At 36.1% G+C, this 15416-nt stretch overlaps 1 protein-coding gene across 7 annotated transcripts in view; it reads right to left on the reverse strand.

Annotated features, from left to right (window-relative positions):
- Tenm1 (teneurin transmembrane protein 1) overlaps nucleotides 1-15416 on the reverse strand; it is an 803700-nt gene that overhangs the window by 276646 nt on the left and 511638 nt on the right. For 6 of the 7 annotated variants that reach the window (XM_031355201.1, XM_031355294.1, XM_031355449.1 and 3 more), the window contains one exon: nucleotides 8138-8287. In XM_031355201.1, coding sequence (XP_031211061.1) covers nucleotides 8138-8287 — 150 coding nt within the window. The remainder of the gene's footprint in view (nucleotides 1-8137; nucleotides 8288-15416) is intronic. The other variant, XM_031355365.1, reaches the window with a different exon arrangement.

Below are 15416 nucleotides of genomic sequence, written 5' to 3' on the forward strand. Positions count from 1 at the left end.
GAAGGTCTCTAGCAATTCAGATGTTTATTTTGCATTATGTTGTTACAATGATAGACTAGACAGACATAAAATGGAACCAAGTTCCAGTGCCCAGCTTTCTTTTGTGATCTTGACTTTTCACATCCTAATTTTCCCCACATTTAAATAAGGATTTTTATCCTCTTTAAAATTTAAAACTTATATATTATAGTCATTATTATATAGTGTATAAACTGTATATTATAGATTTACTTATGTATACTACATTGCTGAGGTCTAACTGTAAGCATTTTATTCCTTCTTATCTCCTCTGCTCCAATTATACTAGTTGTTTCATAATGTTTTTAGTTAAATGGTGTCTTAGGGTTTTACTGCTGTGAACAGAAACCATGACGAAGGCAACTTCTATAAAACCAACATTTAGTTGGGACTGGCTTACAGGTTCCAAAATTCAGTCCAGTATCATCAAGGTGGGAGCATGACAGCGTCCAGGCACACATGGTACAGGAGAAGCTGAAAGTTCTATATCTTCATCTGAAAGCTGCTATGAGGACACCTCCAGGCAATTAGGATGAGGGTATTAAGGTCTATACTCACAGTGACACACCTATTCCAAAAAAGCTACATCTCCTAATAGTGCCACTCCCTGGGCCAAGCATACACAAACCATCACATTCTACTCCCTGGCCCCTATAGGCCTGTTCAAACACTTGAGTCTATGGGACCTGTACCTAAACATAGCATAATGCAAAATACATTTAGTCCAACTTCCAAAGTCCCCATAGTCTATAGCAGTCTCAACAATATTAAAAGTCCAAAGTTCAAGATCTCTTCTTAGATTCATCCAATCACTTAACTGTAATCTTCAAAGCAAAACAGGAAAACAGCTGAGGAAACTATAAACTCTGCATCTCCATGTCTGATGTCAAAGTGATCTTCAGATCTCCAACTCCTTTTTCATCTTTGTTGACTACAACAAACTTCTTCCTCTTGGGCTGTTAGCATCTTTTTTCAGCAGATAACCCACAGCTCTGGCATCTTGAACATCTTGGGGTCTCTAAGGCAACCTCAACACTACAGCATCTTGTTTCAATGCCTGGGATCCACACATTATTTTCTGGTCTCTTCCCAAGGGCTTTGTCACTTCTTCAGCTCTGACCTCTGTAGCACTCTATACTCTGGCTGACTCCACTTCACTGTTGCTGCTGTTCTTGGTGATCATCCTGTGGCACTGGCATCTCCAATACACTGGGATCTTCTGCTGCAACCAATAGCCTCTCATAGGCTCTCTTCATAGTTCCAAACCTCATCTTCTTTGCATGACCCCTTCAGTCCTGGGCCATCAGCTGCAACTGAGTCTTAACCTTCACCAATGGCCTTCCTTGGACTTTCACAGTGCCACGCCTCAGCTGCTCTCCATGTCCCCTTTATACCTTCAAAGCCAGTACCTCCTGGGTGATTCTTAAATATTACTAAGTTCAGCTGCAGCACAAGGTACAACCTTGGCTACCTCTGGAACACAATTTCTTTGTTCTCTTAAAACACTTCCAAGAAGATTTCACCTCAATGATGCTGGTCTCTTCTTAATCACCACTAATTTCTTAGCTTCACCTAATTAGTATCAACTGATCCAGTAGTCCCTTGTATTTTTGACACAAAAGTCAGTGCCACGTGGCCAAAGCTGTCAAGTTCTGCTGCTTGTTGGGACTGGAACATGCCCCCCCTTGTTCTATTATATCATCATCAGCTATCTGTTTTCCAACTCCCTCATTGCCTAAGCTTGGTTGTCCTGGAACTTGTTCTGTTGATTGACCTTGAACTCAGAGATCTCCATGGCTCTGTCTTCTGTGAATGCTGGAACTTAAAGGGGTGTACCACCATGCCTGGACTTAAGCTTTTCTTCACCTACAACCTGCTCTGTATAAGACTGTCCTTAAACTCAAAGATCTGTTTGCCTTTGCCTCCTGGAATTAAAGGCTTGTTCTGCCAAGCCAGAACCTAAACTTTTCTGGGTAGGATCTTGCCTCAAGGTCACCACTCTATTAACTCAATTTCATGTTCTTGAACACATGATTCATCTCCATTTCACTTCCTGGAGCTCCTTTAATACTCAAACTATATATTTTATATTTTTTTCCTTTCTCAGCTTGCTATGCTTGTTTAAAATGTTCATCATGAGACTTAACCAGAGAACAAAGCCTATGATGGGCATTTGGAGACTTCTTTTGTTAATGCAATTAATCTGAGTCTCTTCACTTTAGCTTCAGGCAGACTCTACAGGCAATGGCAAAAATCAGCTAAGTTCTTCACCAAAATACTACAAAAGCAGTCTCTGGGCCACACACTGAAGTTCTCCACTGAAACCTTTTGGGCCAGGTCTGCACAGTTCAAATCATTCACACCAACAAAGTCTTCCATATTCCTACTAAGATGGTTCATTAAGCTCCACTTAAACCATCCTACGGTTTTCCAAAACCAAGCTTCCCAAATCCAAATTCTACCAAACAAAAACATGGTCAGGTTTATCACAGCAATACCCTAGTCTCTGGTACCAACTTCTATCTTAGGGTTTTACTGCTATGAACAGACACCATGACCAAGGCAACTCTTATAAAAACAACATTTAGTTGGAACTGGCTTACAAGTTCAGAGATTCAGTCCAGTATCATCAAGGTGGGAACATCCAGGTAGGCATGGCGCAGGCAGAGCTGAGAAATCTATATCTTCCTCTGATGGCTGCTATGAGGAGACTCCTCCCTTCCAGGCATCTAGGATGTGGGTATTAAAGCCCACATCCACAGTGACACACCTATTCAAACAAGGCTCTACTTCCTAATAGTGCCACTCCCTGGGACAAGAATATATAAACCATTACAAATGGTAAGATATTACTGTAGTTAGTATCTGTCCAAATACAATTCTTCTAATTATGAGTGTGCATATTTGTAGTGGCTATTCCTGGTTGTCAACTTGACTATATCTGAAATGAACTACAATCCAGAATTGGAAGGCTCACCTGTGGACCTAATCTAGAGGCTGAGAGATACAAGTTTCCAACCTGAATCTTGGCATGGAGATCTTGAGGCATAGTGGCTATGAATCCCAGAAGATTAAGATAGGAAGATCTATGAGTTCAAGGTCATCTGGGATTAAAGGTGTGGTGACACACACCTTTAATCTGAGCCACACCTTTTTCTGGAGACCTATATAAGGACATTGGAAGAAGGAAGGCTGGCTCTGCTTCACCTGCTTGCCTTGTGGGACCGAGCAACTGCTGGATCCTTGGACTTCCATTTACAGCTGCTGCCGACCATTGTTGGGAGTTGGACTACAGACTGTAAGTCATCAATAAATTCCTTTACTACATAGAGACTACCATAAGTTCTGTGACTCTAGAGAACCCTGACTAATACAATACTGAACAATTGCAACTTAGATATTTGGCAGATAATCTGGTTAACTCTAGTATGTTGTTGAGACATGCTACAAGTTCTAGCATATTTTTAGAAATCTTATCACACTAAATATTGATAATGAGTTATCTGCTTTCTTACACTTAATTTACCAAGTGGTAAGAACTCTCATCTCTTAAATAGAAGCAGACAAATATCATAACTGGGGAATGCATTCTACTGGAAAGTGATTTAAAAACGACTTTATCTATGTATGACCTTTTACCATGGTGTTAATTTAAAAATAATAGGTGAACAACTGGAAATACATGGATCCTAAATGTTCAGGAAATAAACCATTATTTATTTCCCAAGAAGAAAAGTTGATACTCAAGGTATTTTTCCAGTTTTGGAAACAATAAATATTATAGCTAGTTTCAACAAAGTGCTAGGGACAGTGATATACACATGTTCTAGTCATCAATCCATTTAGTCTTTACAAAGACATATGAGGTTTTATCCAATGTCTTTCTTATGCTTAATTTAGGATTCAGTTGCTGGAGTTCGGAGAACCTATGCATGATACAGAGCTGTGTCTGTCTGACTTTAAGTCCTGGGTTCTTAAATTCAGTGTTATAATTGATCTTCTTAGAGATTAAGGATACCAATGTAAAGACAATGACCTAGTTGTCAGTTTCATAAGTTAAAGCATACAAAATTAATACAAGCTTCCAGAATTGAATTCTTAAAGGAATCATTTGATCATTTTAAAAAATCCTTATAATGTATTATTTCTTCTGTGTGGTTCTCTTTCATATAGACATAGCATTAAAAAAAAGAGCTGTATTTACTTAGTGAGTATAACAATATACAGTAAAAACTCCGTATAACAGAACAATCATATGCAGTTATAGTTAAGGTTTCTATAAAGTTAATTGAAAGGCATAACTTGCTATATATGACATCAGATGACCTGACTCCTGAGATTTATTGTTTTTTGAATAGATTAAGGTACCTCTTAACCCTTATCAGTAGATAATGATTAACACTGAGACCCACAATTGGCCAAGGTACAGAGAATAAGAAATTACAGCATGTTCCACACTAAATGAAACATCTTTATTACATTTCATCCTCCAAGACTCAGGGATGGATGCAGAAGTAGGGACAGAAAGAATATAAGAACCAGAAGCAGTAGATGATTACATGGAAACTATACCTTTTGGACCAAACAGGGCAGCTGTACATATGAACTCATCAGCAGTCATGATAGCACACAAGACCAGAAAAATCTCCAGCAAATGATACCAGCTGAGAGTTAAATTTCTTTAAGAGCATAGCCCTGGCTAAGTTGACCATGCTTTAGTAGAAGGCCACATATCCAGGAATACTTGGCAGTACTAATTGTATGTTACGGCCATTAACAATAAAAAGGACAGAAACTTGGATGAATAGGGAATGGGGTGGATCTGGGGGGAGTTGGTGGGTGAATATAATCAAAATGCATTTACAAAATTCTCAACTAGTAAAAAATATCCATAGTGAGTTTTTCCTTATATTTAAATAAATTTGAAGTTTACATACAAAGTAATTGATTTTGTTATTTTTGCATGTTTGCATGTTTGTGTGTATCATAGATCTTTAGTCCATCTTTCTTCACTTCATCTTCTACTCCTTGCTTTTGCTGCTCTGTTTCTTCTCCTTAAATAGCTTCACTTATGCTTTTATAGTATGTGAATACATAATTATGCTTCTCTTAAAATAATATTTTGTAATTAACAATTTAATATATGTGGACAATACTTGCTTGCCTTCTGCCTCCTCCTTCTATGCATCCTATACACCCTTATCTTCCTACAAATACAACTTTGAATTTTCTCTTTTATCTAGTCTAATGGATGTTGCCTTATTACCTTTAGGGGTGGGGCAAGCCCTGAAATGTATGGTTGACCTACAAGGCATGACATACAATGAGGGTTTTTTTTTTATAATTGTCCCAAATTTATTTTTATTAGATATTTTCTTTACTTACACTTCAAATGTTATCCCTTTTCCTCGTTTCCCCTCCAAAAACTCCCTATCCCATCCCCCTTTCTCCTGCCTACCAACCTACCCACTCCTGCTTCCCTGTCCTGCTATTCCCTTACAATGAGGCATCAAGCCTTCACAGAACCAAAGGCCTCTCCTCCCACTGATGACCAATAAGGCTATCCTCTGCTACATATGCAGCTGGAGCCATGAGCTCCTCCATGTATACTCTTTGGTTGGTGGTTTAGTCCTTGGGAGCTTTGAGGGTACTGGTTAGTTCATATTGTTGTTCGTCCTAAGTGCTGCAAATCCTTCAGCTCCTTTGGTTCTTTCTCTAGCTCCTTCATTGGGGACCCTGTACTCAGTCCAATAGATGGCTGTGAGCCATCAGAAGTAGTTCTGTATTAGTCGGGTACTGCCAGAGACTCTCAGGAGACAGCTATATCAGGATCCTGTCAGCAAGCACTTGCTGGCATCCACAATATATGAGATGGATCCCCAGGTGGAGCAGTCTCTGGATTGTCCTTCCTTCAGTCTCTGCTCCACACTTTGTCTCTGTAACTCCTCCCATGGATATTTTGTTCCCCCTTCTAAGAAGGAATGAAGTGTCCATACTTTGATCTTCCTTCTTATTGAGTTTCATGTGCTCTGTGAATATACATCTTGGGTATTTCAAGCTTCTGGGCTAATATTCACTTATCAGTGAGTGCATACCATGTGTGTTGTTTTGGGATTTGGTTTTTAAAATATCAATTATTAAATTGAAATAGTTTTCCGTGTTTGTTTTATAACTCAGCAGAAATATAAAACAATTTTAATTGGGTTCATTTTAAGGGTAATTTTTTTTGCAGCATCTTACTGTGTCAAAGCTATATAGTTAGATACTGTAAAAAATAGTTAAGAGAATAGGGTCTGGGATCAGTCAAGTAGTTTCTGGCTTTTTGAGCATGAGTAAATCACTTATCCTCTCTCTGCCTCTGTTTTCTCTTTGAATATGGGAAGCATAAAGTCATATCCATGATGTAATCCAGGTAAAGTGTCTGGAACATAGAACTATTTAATGTTTTAGACTGTATTTTGAAACTAGTTTCTGGGAAAAATTTATGAGACATTTAAATTTAAATGCAAAATTGAATATAGTCTTATGACAACTATGTGAGCATCTTTTGCTGTCCTGCATTTTCCATTTTCTTTAAAACAGGTATTTTTGATTTTCACCATGAATGACAAGAAAGTCCCTAGAAAGATAATACCAGATGGTTGCTTTTATGTCTTCAGATGTGAAAGAATCAAATAAGAAAGAAAAAAGAAGAAAGAAGAAAGGAAAAGTAGATAAAAGAGATAAAGAAGAAAAGTCTGAGCTTAGTCTGGTCCTTTCCTTGTTCACTTCTGACCCTTTCCTTCAGCCCCACCTCCTTATAGCAGGAACAGTGAAACTTTTGGAAAAGGTCAGTCCTGGCTGGAATTAAGTATTCTGAAATGAGATGCAAATCAAAGTGTACCGTGAATTGAAAATTTGAACAAAAGTCTCATCTTTTTTGAACCTTAAATATTCACTTTTACTAAATCATAGGGCAAACCAAAGTTATCTTTCCAAAAACAGGCAAAGAATAAAATAAAATAAAATAACCTGCAAACACCCAGCCTAAGCAATGAAACAGACTACTAATTCAAATAAGAAGGAAATAAACTGATTCTGTATTTAGAACTAATAAAGCAAAACAAAACTTATCACCTGTATAAAAGTGTAAGTTTCTTAAGGATAACATTTAGTTCATTCATTTATTTATTTGTTTAATTATATCTTACAGAAATAGAGGGTAGACCTAGGAAAGGTGGCTCAGACCTTTAATCCAAGCACTAAGAAGGCAGAGAAAGGTGGATTTATAAGTTCAAGGCTAGCTTGGTCTACAGGGGTAGTTCAAGGAAACCCTGTTTGAAAAAAAAAACAAAACAAAACAAACCAAAGACCAAAACCAAAACAAGATAGGTTTATTCTCAGTTTCTACTTTAAAAACAGACATACTAAGGTTTTACATGATATGCATAGCTTTGTACTTAAACCTATTTCAAGAAAAATCATAACACAAGATTCTAGTTATTTTATTTGGTTATTAAGACTAAAATCATTTATCGTAAATTAGAATTTAAGAGTGCTAGCATTGTGGCACTTTTTATCAATAAGTCTTGTAGTTCATGCTCACTTTGGTTAATTTAAACAATTAAAGACTTCAAGTAATTTTCTCTCAACAAGGAAAAATTCATGTTTCCCAACTAGAAAATAACTCATGTTTTTCCATTTTGTTATAAACATTCACCTTTACATGAGCCAGAAACTGCCTTTACTTATTATAAACAGAAGGAATTCCTATATACCCTTTTAAAAATGTTATCTATAAATAAATGCTGGGTTAGGACATAAGGGAATTTAATCAAAATCCTACATTGCTTCAGGGTAGTTATATGTGAAATTTAATTTTTATTGTATCGAAAGTTTCACTCTATAAATATTTATTTATTTTCAAAATTGGCAACGTATTTGAAAACTTTAATTGGTTTATACTGGAGACAAAGAAAATTTGCTTTCACAAGACATGGACTTATTCTCTTCACATAGGGTAGTTCTTTCAAGTGATAATGAAATTTAATGTGAAGTGGAGCCATCCCACTTATACTCCTAAAAACTTAATTAGGAAAAAAATTAACCAAGTATTCATCAATCATTTTGGTCACTGTACCTTTTTTCTCTGATTTGTCAGAAACTTTTCCTCCAATGGGAGAGTAAGTAGTATCCATGGACTCGGTCCCTGGGTTCCCATTGCTAATTCCATTCGCATAGATCTGTCCAACTGGTTGCAACTGCCACGTCAGGCCAAACAAGTGTACTGCTGCAAGAAAACAAGCGTATATTAACTCATTCTGACTCAGTTCGAAGGCTGCTAAGCCAGCTCTCCTCTTGCACCTGAAAATGTCATAGTTAGAGGTTTTTAATTAAGGCAATGGACTACAAGTTTTGTGTCTATATTTGCAAAGTTTTAGAAATTGGAGGATTAATTAGCCAGTTACAGTGGGATTGCTTTCAGCTCCTTAGGGCTGTGCTCATGTCTGTTTCCAATTTCCCTACTCATGTAACTCTAGTTTATATACAGAAGTCACTACAGAATAATGTGGATATGACCAAGCATACTCAGTTAGTCAACAGGGAGGGAGGGGTGATTAAAGAAAGAAAAGACAATTAGATGATACTATAGTATGACTCCAGCAAGTGCTGAAGAAAGTTTATTTTTTTCCAAGTCTGCTTTTATATCATTCTAGGTACATACAAAGAATAGGGTCAGTTCTAGGTCAAGGAAAAAATAAAGCATACACAAAATAGTCAAGGAACAAGCAAGGCAATAAACAAAATCCCATGGTCATTGTACCTAGGGATTTATCAACATGATAAAGAAACAAGGAACACATTCCTCAGCCGTATTCACCTTGAGCCTTGTGCTTGTCCTAGCCCAATGTCAAATTCTTGCCTGAGCCTACTTTCTTGTCCTGTCCCAATGTAAATATTCTTGCCAATATCCTTGAAGTGGCACCAAGAGCTCTCCACATGGATAGAAAAGTATCAACAGGAGAGAACTCCTTATGACTCTGCTAATCCAATTTGACAAATATTTACTGTCTCCTTAGTAAACATAGGAGCTTTATAACTGCTACAGGTATTAAAATCTAGATGTCTGTTAGGATAGGATTTGGTAGTATTACAAATATAAGATAGTCATAAAATTATGTAGAAGAATTGACAATAATATAGCTTTAATTTTCTATCAGAAGACTAAGAAATATTTTGTATTATCATTAGGCAGGAATATGATCATATATCACACAAAGTAATGTGGCATCATTAATAAAAGCAAAACCAAACATGAATATAACAAAACTTTAAATTTTTGACTTATTTGTCTCAAAAATTTAGTTTCTATTATCCATAATGGTATCTAGTAATAATATTTCAAATTTATAATCTACATAATTGGTGTGTGATTACCTGGTGACATATTAATAAAGCAAAATTTTATAGTTATTAAAATCATATTGAAGATGTCAAACAACCACCTGGGAAATATTCATGAAGCATCAAATGAGTTTACCAGGCTTCCCAAAAGTATAAATTATGTAATCTGAATTGTGTGAATGTGTGTGACTGTATATTCATATATTCATACCTAGGAAAAGAATGTGTTGGAAGCAACATGTTAATGGTTTGGAAGCTTAAGGATTATTTTAATTTTCCTCTTAATTATTTCTACATTTTCCATTTAAAATAAATGAATTAAAAATAAGTTAAATTTGGCTAGATTGATGAAGAATGACTTTACAGGGGAATTATTATTAGAGAAAGACATTTGTCTTTATGTTATGCTTTGAAGCATGACAAAGATAGGCAAGGATGAGGGAAAGGTGAACAAAGTATTGTTTTGTAATATACAGAATGGGTTTGAAGCAAATAAAATTGTTTGGGCTCATTGGAGCCTAGCTATGGTAGATAATGGTGGTGAATCCAGAATGGTAGTTTTGAGGCTATATTTTAGAAAACTATGGGTGCCATACTTAGATACTTGCATTTAATTTATTAAGAAAGAGAAAAAATAATTATTTTTCTAAGAAGATTATATGGTCAGTTTTCTTTACTGGGAATTAAATTGATAGCAAATGGCATTTTTGGGTGTTTTAAGGCAAGTGAATAATAACAAAATATGTTATTATTTAATATATTATTAAAGACAAATCTAATAACAGTACAAAACAAATGAATGGGAAATGCAAAATATGTGTTAAGGACACAAATTGGAGTGGATTTTCATAATGTAGATGAGAAATAGTTTCTCAATAAAGGTGGTATCGTAAGAGTCTAATTATTTACAGGAAGAAGTCAATAGAGGTTCCTTAACAAGAAATTGTAAATTTAGTAACAACAGTTGTACTTAAGGCTCAGGGAACATTGTGAAAGAGTAAACAAAAAGATTATAAGGGCCAGAGGATCTGGGAGTTTGTTGTGATGTTTCTCCTAGAAATATCATGCATGTTTATAGGTGAGATCTATTTGTCCATTGAATTAATGGAAATTATTTTTAAATGGTTATGATTTACAGCCACAATAACTGAAAGAATGGTGAATCCACTAAAATCTTTAGGGGAATCTTCACTTAGCTTACAAGTGATTGTAGCTAGATCTGTATTTTATTGATGACTAGTTGAAAAGATGGTTTGAGGTGGGTAAGAGGAATGAAATAATTCATCCCTAGAGAAACGGGGTTCCAGGGACTGATGTGGCATCCAGATAATAATGCTTAGTACAAGAGGTTTGAAGTTAGGAAACAATCTAAAATCAAATTGTAAAAACATGCATGCACAGAGTCAACAGTTGAAGTTATGTGGCCACTGGAGAGAATATTAGAATAGTGTCTGGGGCAGAAATTGAATATGGCCTCTTTTCTGTTTTCTCAAACTCTACCAAAAGACAAAAAACGAAAAAAGTAAACCTGAATTTAACTTTAAAATTTTCAAACATTATTTTTAATGATGGTTCTTAAACACTATAACTTCCTTTGTAGCCCACCACCCACCAGAGGTAGTAGAAAAGAAAGGATGCCAGGGAAGTGGGCCTGTTTAGAAAGAGTCTTTGGAGCAACAACTATCTGTTATCTGGAAATCAGCAGTTCAGTTCACAGGTTAGCAGTGGTAGCTCAATCCATTAGCAAACACTTTAAGGATACACCAGCAGTCCAGTTCTGTAGAGTCAGGATAGCAAACATGAACAGCAGTGGTGCGACTACCTAGCAGAGACAGACAGGCTTCAGCCTTGGCTTGAGTCAGCAGGAGGGACCAGGAAGAACACCAGGAGAAATTCTCAGCTGTAACTTTCTCAGGGAAGTGAAGATCAGGGAAACAAGAGACCCATAAGCATCGCACAGCTAGCTGCACCAGCAAGCCAAGCTCTCTCTCTGTTATTCCATGGAGTCCTATGTATACTCTACAAACATCATGTGTCCTCCATGTGCCTTGCTTCAGCACGGTTCTTGCCTCAGTATGTGCATCCAATCAGATTGAGTCCTCAGAAGTGGCAAGAAACTGCAGGACACCACCAGAAGGTTTTTGGTGTGTTTCTATCTATGCAGCTCAAATATGCAGTGAAAGGTGGATTAATACATGAGTGTTGTTAACAAGGAATCATTCTTCACATTCTTTCACATGCTTGCATTAGCAAAACATCCTCTCTCCTGTGTCTTCTTCAACAAAACATTTCTTCATGAGTCTGCCTGAACCTTTCACACCTGTGTCTATGTTCATGTATTTGCTCCAGCAAAACTCTATCCAACCGACTTTTCAAAGAAACCTTACGTTTCCACTTCACCTGTCTATAATCCATATCATGTTTTTCTTCCTATTATTAGGGAAACTGGGAGATTTAATTTGTACTTCTATCACTCATATATGTCAAGTGAGTGGGTGACTAAAACAGACATGAGCCTTAGAGTCCATTTATAAATCATTTACCTACTTTTAGTTGGAGCTAAAGAGATTTCTAACATAGTATTTCTAAGTTATCTTTAAAACTTTAAAGCATTTAATTGTTTTTTTCCCCTTTTCTTTGGATCAAAGCCAGAGCTGCTTGATAATTTTTCTTTCAATTAATGGAGACAATTGGCACTAGAGGATAATGGTTTTGAGGAATATATGTCCTATTGATAAAGCTAAATTATTCGCCATTGCAGAGGTTTTTGGCTAAAGGACATGACACTTCGTTACTATTATTGTCTCAATTCAAGATATTTAGATGTTTGTCACTATGTTAGAAAGCTTGGTATATTGTGGTTCCCCAAATAATTTTTAAATTATTGATATTACAAATTATATTGAAATGCATTTCATTTCCCTGGTTCAAATATTTTTGTGAAATTATATTGACCATTTATAACAGAAGGCATAATGAGTGTCATTTTGAAGACCAAGAAAGCTGTTTTGTATACTTTATTTAAGTTCAAACAGTTTCCTGAGGGCATGAGAAAAAATGTATATGTGGAGAGACTGTCATTTTGAAATATGTAAGAAGAGGATTTATCTTTCACTGTCAGAAGAAATAGGCTGCTGTAAAGCAATCAAGGCTGATACAGAGGTAAGGACACATTAGGAGAACATTCTGGAGCAGCGATGGTGCTTTATAATTTTTTAAGTGTATTATATGTTGCCTAGGGAGCAAGCTGTTTAGAATATATATTTGTGTGACTATAAAATGAAAGTTAATTACTTGCTACAGATCAAGGGTACCAAGGCAAGGTGACTGACCTTCTTCTCTTCCAAATTGAATTTCCATATGGTGAATTTTGAAAGGAATACAAACAGTGCATTAAGGTGCAGAAAGGCTGTGGCCACTAAAGAACTCTGGAATTTTATTAGAAACAATCATAGTTTGCCTATACTAAGGCAATCAATAAAAGCATATTAAGTTGTGATATATGTCAATGTACCACTAGAATGATTTGGCAGTAGTTTACATGTAGAGATTATCTTTTGATTTGGGAAATATTTTCAAAATATGTGACAAGCACACTGGGAAATATTGGAGATGCAGCCATAAAATAGAAGGAACTAGAAATTTTTATATTATGTAACCTACACTGAGAAATAGAAAGATTACATTTTTTGTATATAAGGATTGACTCCAGGCCTTAGTGTATGTGTGCATGTGAGCATACACACACACACACACACACACACACACACACACACACACACACACCTGCACATACACCTAAAATGGATACTAGACATAAACAATCTATCCAGCCTAATTAATGTGTATTGACTGACATCTTTTAGAAAAAAGATGAATCAAATCCTTTTGACTGTCTTAAACCTAAGTATTGTCATCTGAATTAACTATATAGAATTAAGACAATGACTAGACAGCAATTTTAAGTTATATTTATATGTTAATTGAATATTTTGTGTAAGGAACTTCTTTATTTTAGTGTTCAGAGTTGTCCAGAAAATGGTGATGGATTAAGATAGACCAAGAAAACATGTTGTATAATATAAATTATAAAATAGAATTTTTATGGAAAAAAAGAAGCACAAATAAGATATTTTTAGGAAGTTATAAGTTGTAAGAGGAAAAATATAGGTATAGGTGCAGATAGTTAATATTGTTAATATTCCAAGATCATCTAAGAGACAAGCCTCTGGTAATGACTATGAGGAATTACCTTCTACAATCAGCCTCTGGGTATACTTGAAGGGATTATATAGATTAAGTTAATTGAGACAAGAAGACCTAGGTTAACTGTGGCTGACATCATTGTAAGTGCTGGAGTCCTGCTCTGAATTTGAAAAATGAATGAAAGCTGAGAACCTAATCATTTACCTTTGCTTCTTCACTGCAGATCCAATGTGATTGGTGACTTTCCACTTCTCTTACTATACTTTCTCTGTTATGATGGAATATCTCATCTAACAGAGCCAACCTTTGCTGTCATATATTGTTTTTGCCAGTTGGGTTTATCGTAGCAAGAGGGAAAGCAACTAATACAGGGCAGTGAGGCAGGGCCTCTCAGAGGAGGTGGCATTTGATACTAAAGAATGGGTGATGCAGGGGCATCATGGATATCTTGGGTGGGGTTTCTCAACCTGGGTGTCATAACCCCTTTGGGATGGCATATCAGATACTTACATTATGATTCCTAACCGTAGCAAAATGACAGTTCTGAAGAAATCAGCAACATAATTTTATGATTGGGGGGGGTCACCACAACATGAGGAACTGTATTAAAGGATCATAGCACTAAAAGCTTTGAGAACCACTGTCTATAACAAACCCTTTCAGGTAGAGAGAGTAGAGATACAAAAGTCTCTGAAAGATTACATGGAATCTGTGAGGAGCGTTAAATAGCTCAATGTGAGGCCAGTCAGGATGAGTAGGAGAAAAAGTCATGTTCATAGTCACTAGTCCAGTAATCCTGTTATCTCACTGGTCTAACCCACTTCTCAGCTGGTTATCAATGAAGAAGAAGTGAACAGAAGCCAATAAAGTTCAATTTTCACTAGTGCTCCCAAATGAGTTAAAGTAGACATAAATACAGTACTTGATCCAAAGCAAGTTTAAAGTTGTCGCTCTTAATGTTGTATGCACAAATGTACATACTCAGTGCGGAGGCAGACTCTATCCAGCTCTCTGTGGGTTACTACTTACTTTGTATTTTACTGAAATCCACTGACTAGACAGAATGTGTATGCCAATTCAGATCATCCTAGAGTAATGTCTTCTCAGCAGATTAAGAATGACAGTTCCTAATGGTCCTTTAACAAATGTTCCCTGCTGCTCAGCACTATACAATTTGTAATTATTAGACCTCTTTTATCCAATTGTAAAGAGCTATGCCCTGAAATCACAAGCTCATTACAAAGTTAAGTTTACAATTGGAATATCATGATATTTCCTGTTGCCAAACACAGTCCACAGCAAAACACAGGTCTAAGCTACGCAGATTACATATCATTTATCTAAGTTGAAAACATTCCTACAATTTTGAGTCTCAAAGAGGCTGACTCCAGATGCAGAAATCCTTCTTGTGTGTTTCTATAGAATTTATCAAGTTACTACATATATTCCTTTGCAATGTCTGCTAGGAAGCTGGACTTTGTTTCCCTTAAATGAGCCTGTTATTCTCTAGTAACATAACTAATAATACTTCCTCATTCTACTCCCCTTCAAGAAACACACATTCAGTTAGCTTGTGAGAAATGCAAGCTGGATAACTGAGGTCTGTGCTTGCCAATAGGAGAGCCACTTGATGTATGCCTTTACCGAACACTTAAAATTTGCCTAGTCAGAGTCAAAGGCAATATGAAAGAGGGAATATATAACACCACGTTGATAATTGCATATTACTTACAAATTGAAAGACTATTTTTGAAAAAAAATTATTGAAATTTATTTTATTATTTATTTTTTTATTATTAGATATTTTC

This window comes from Mastomys coucha, chromosome X, assembly GCF_008632895.1.
Source record: "Mastomys coucha isolate ucsf_1 chromosome X, UCSF_Mcou_1, whole genome shotgun sequence".
Classification (NCBI taxonomy): Eukaryota; Metazoa; Chordata; class Mammalia; order Rodentia; family Muridae; genus Mastomys; species Mastomys coucha.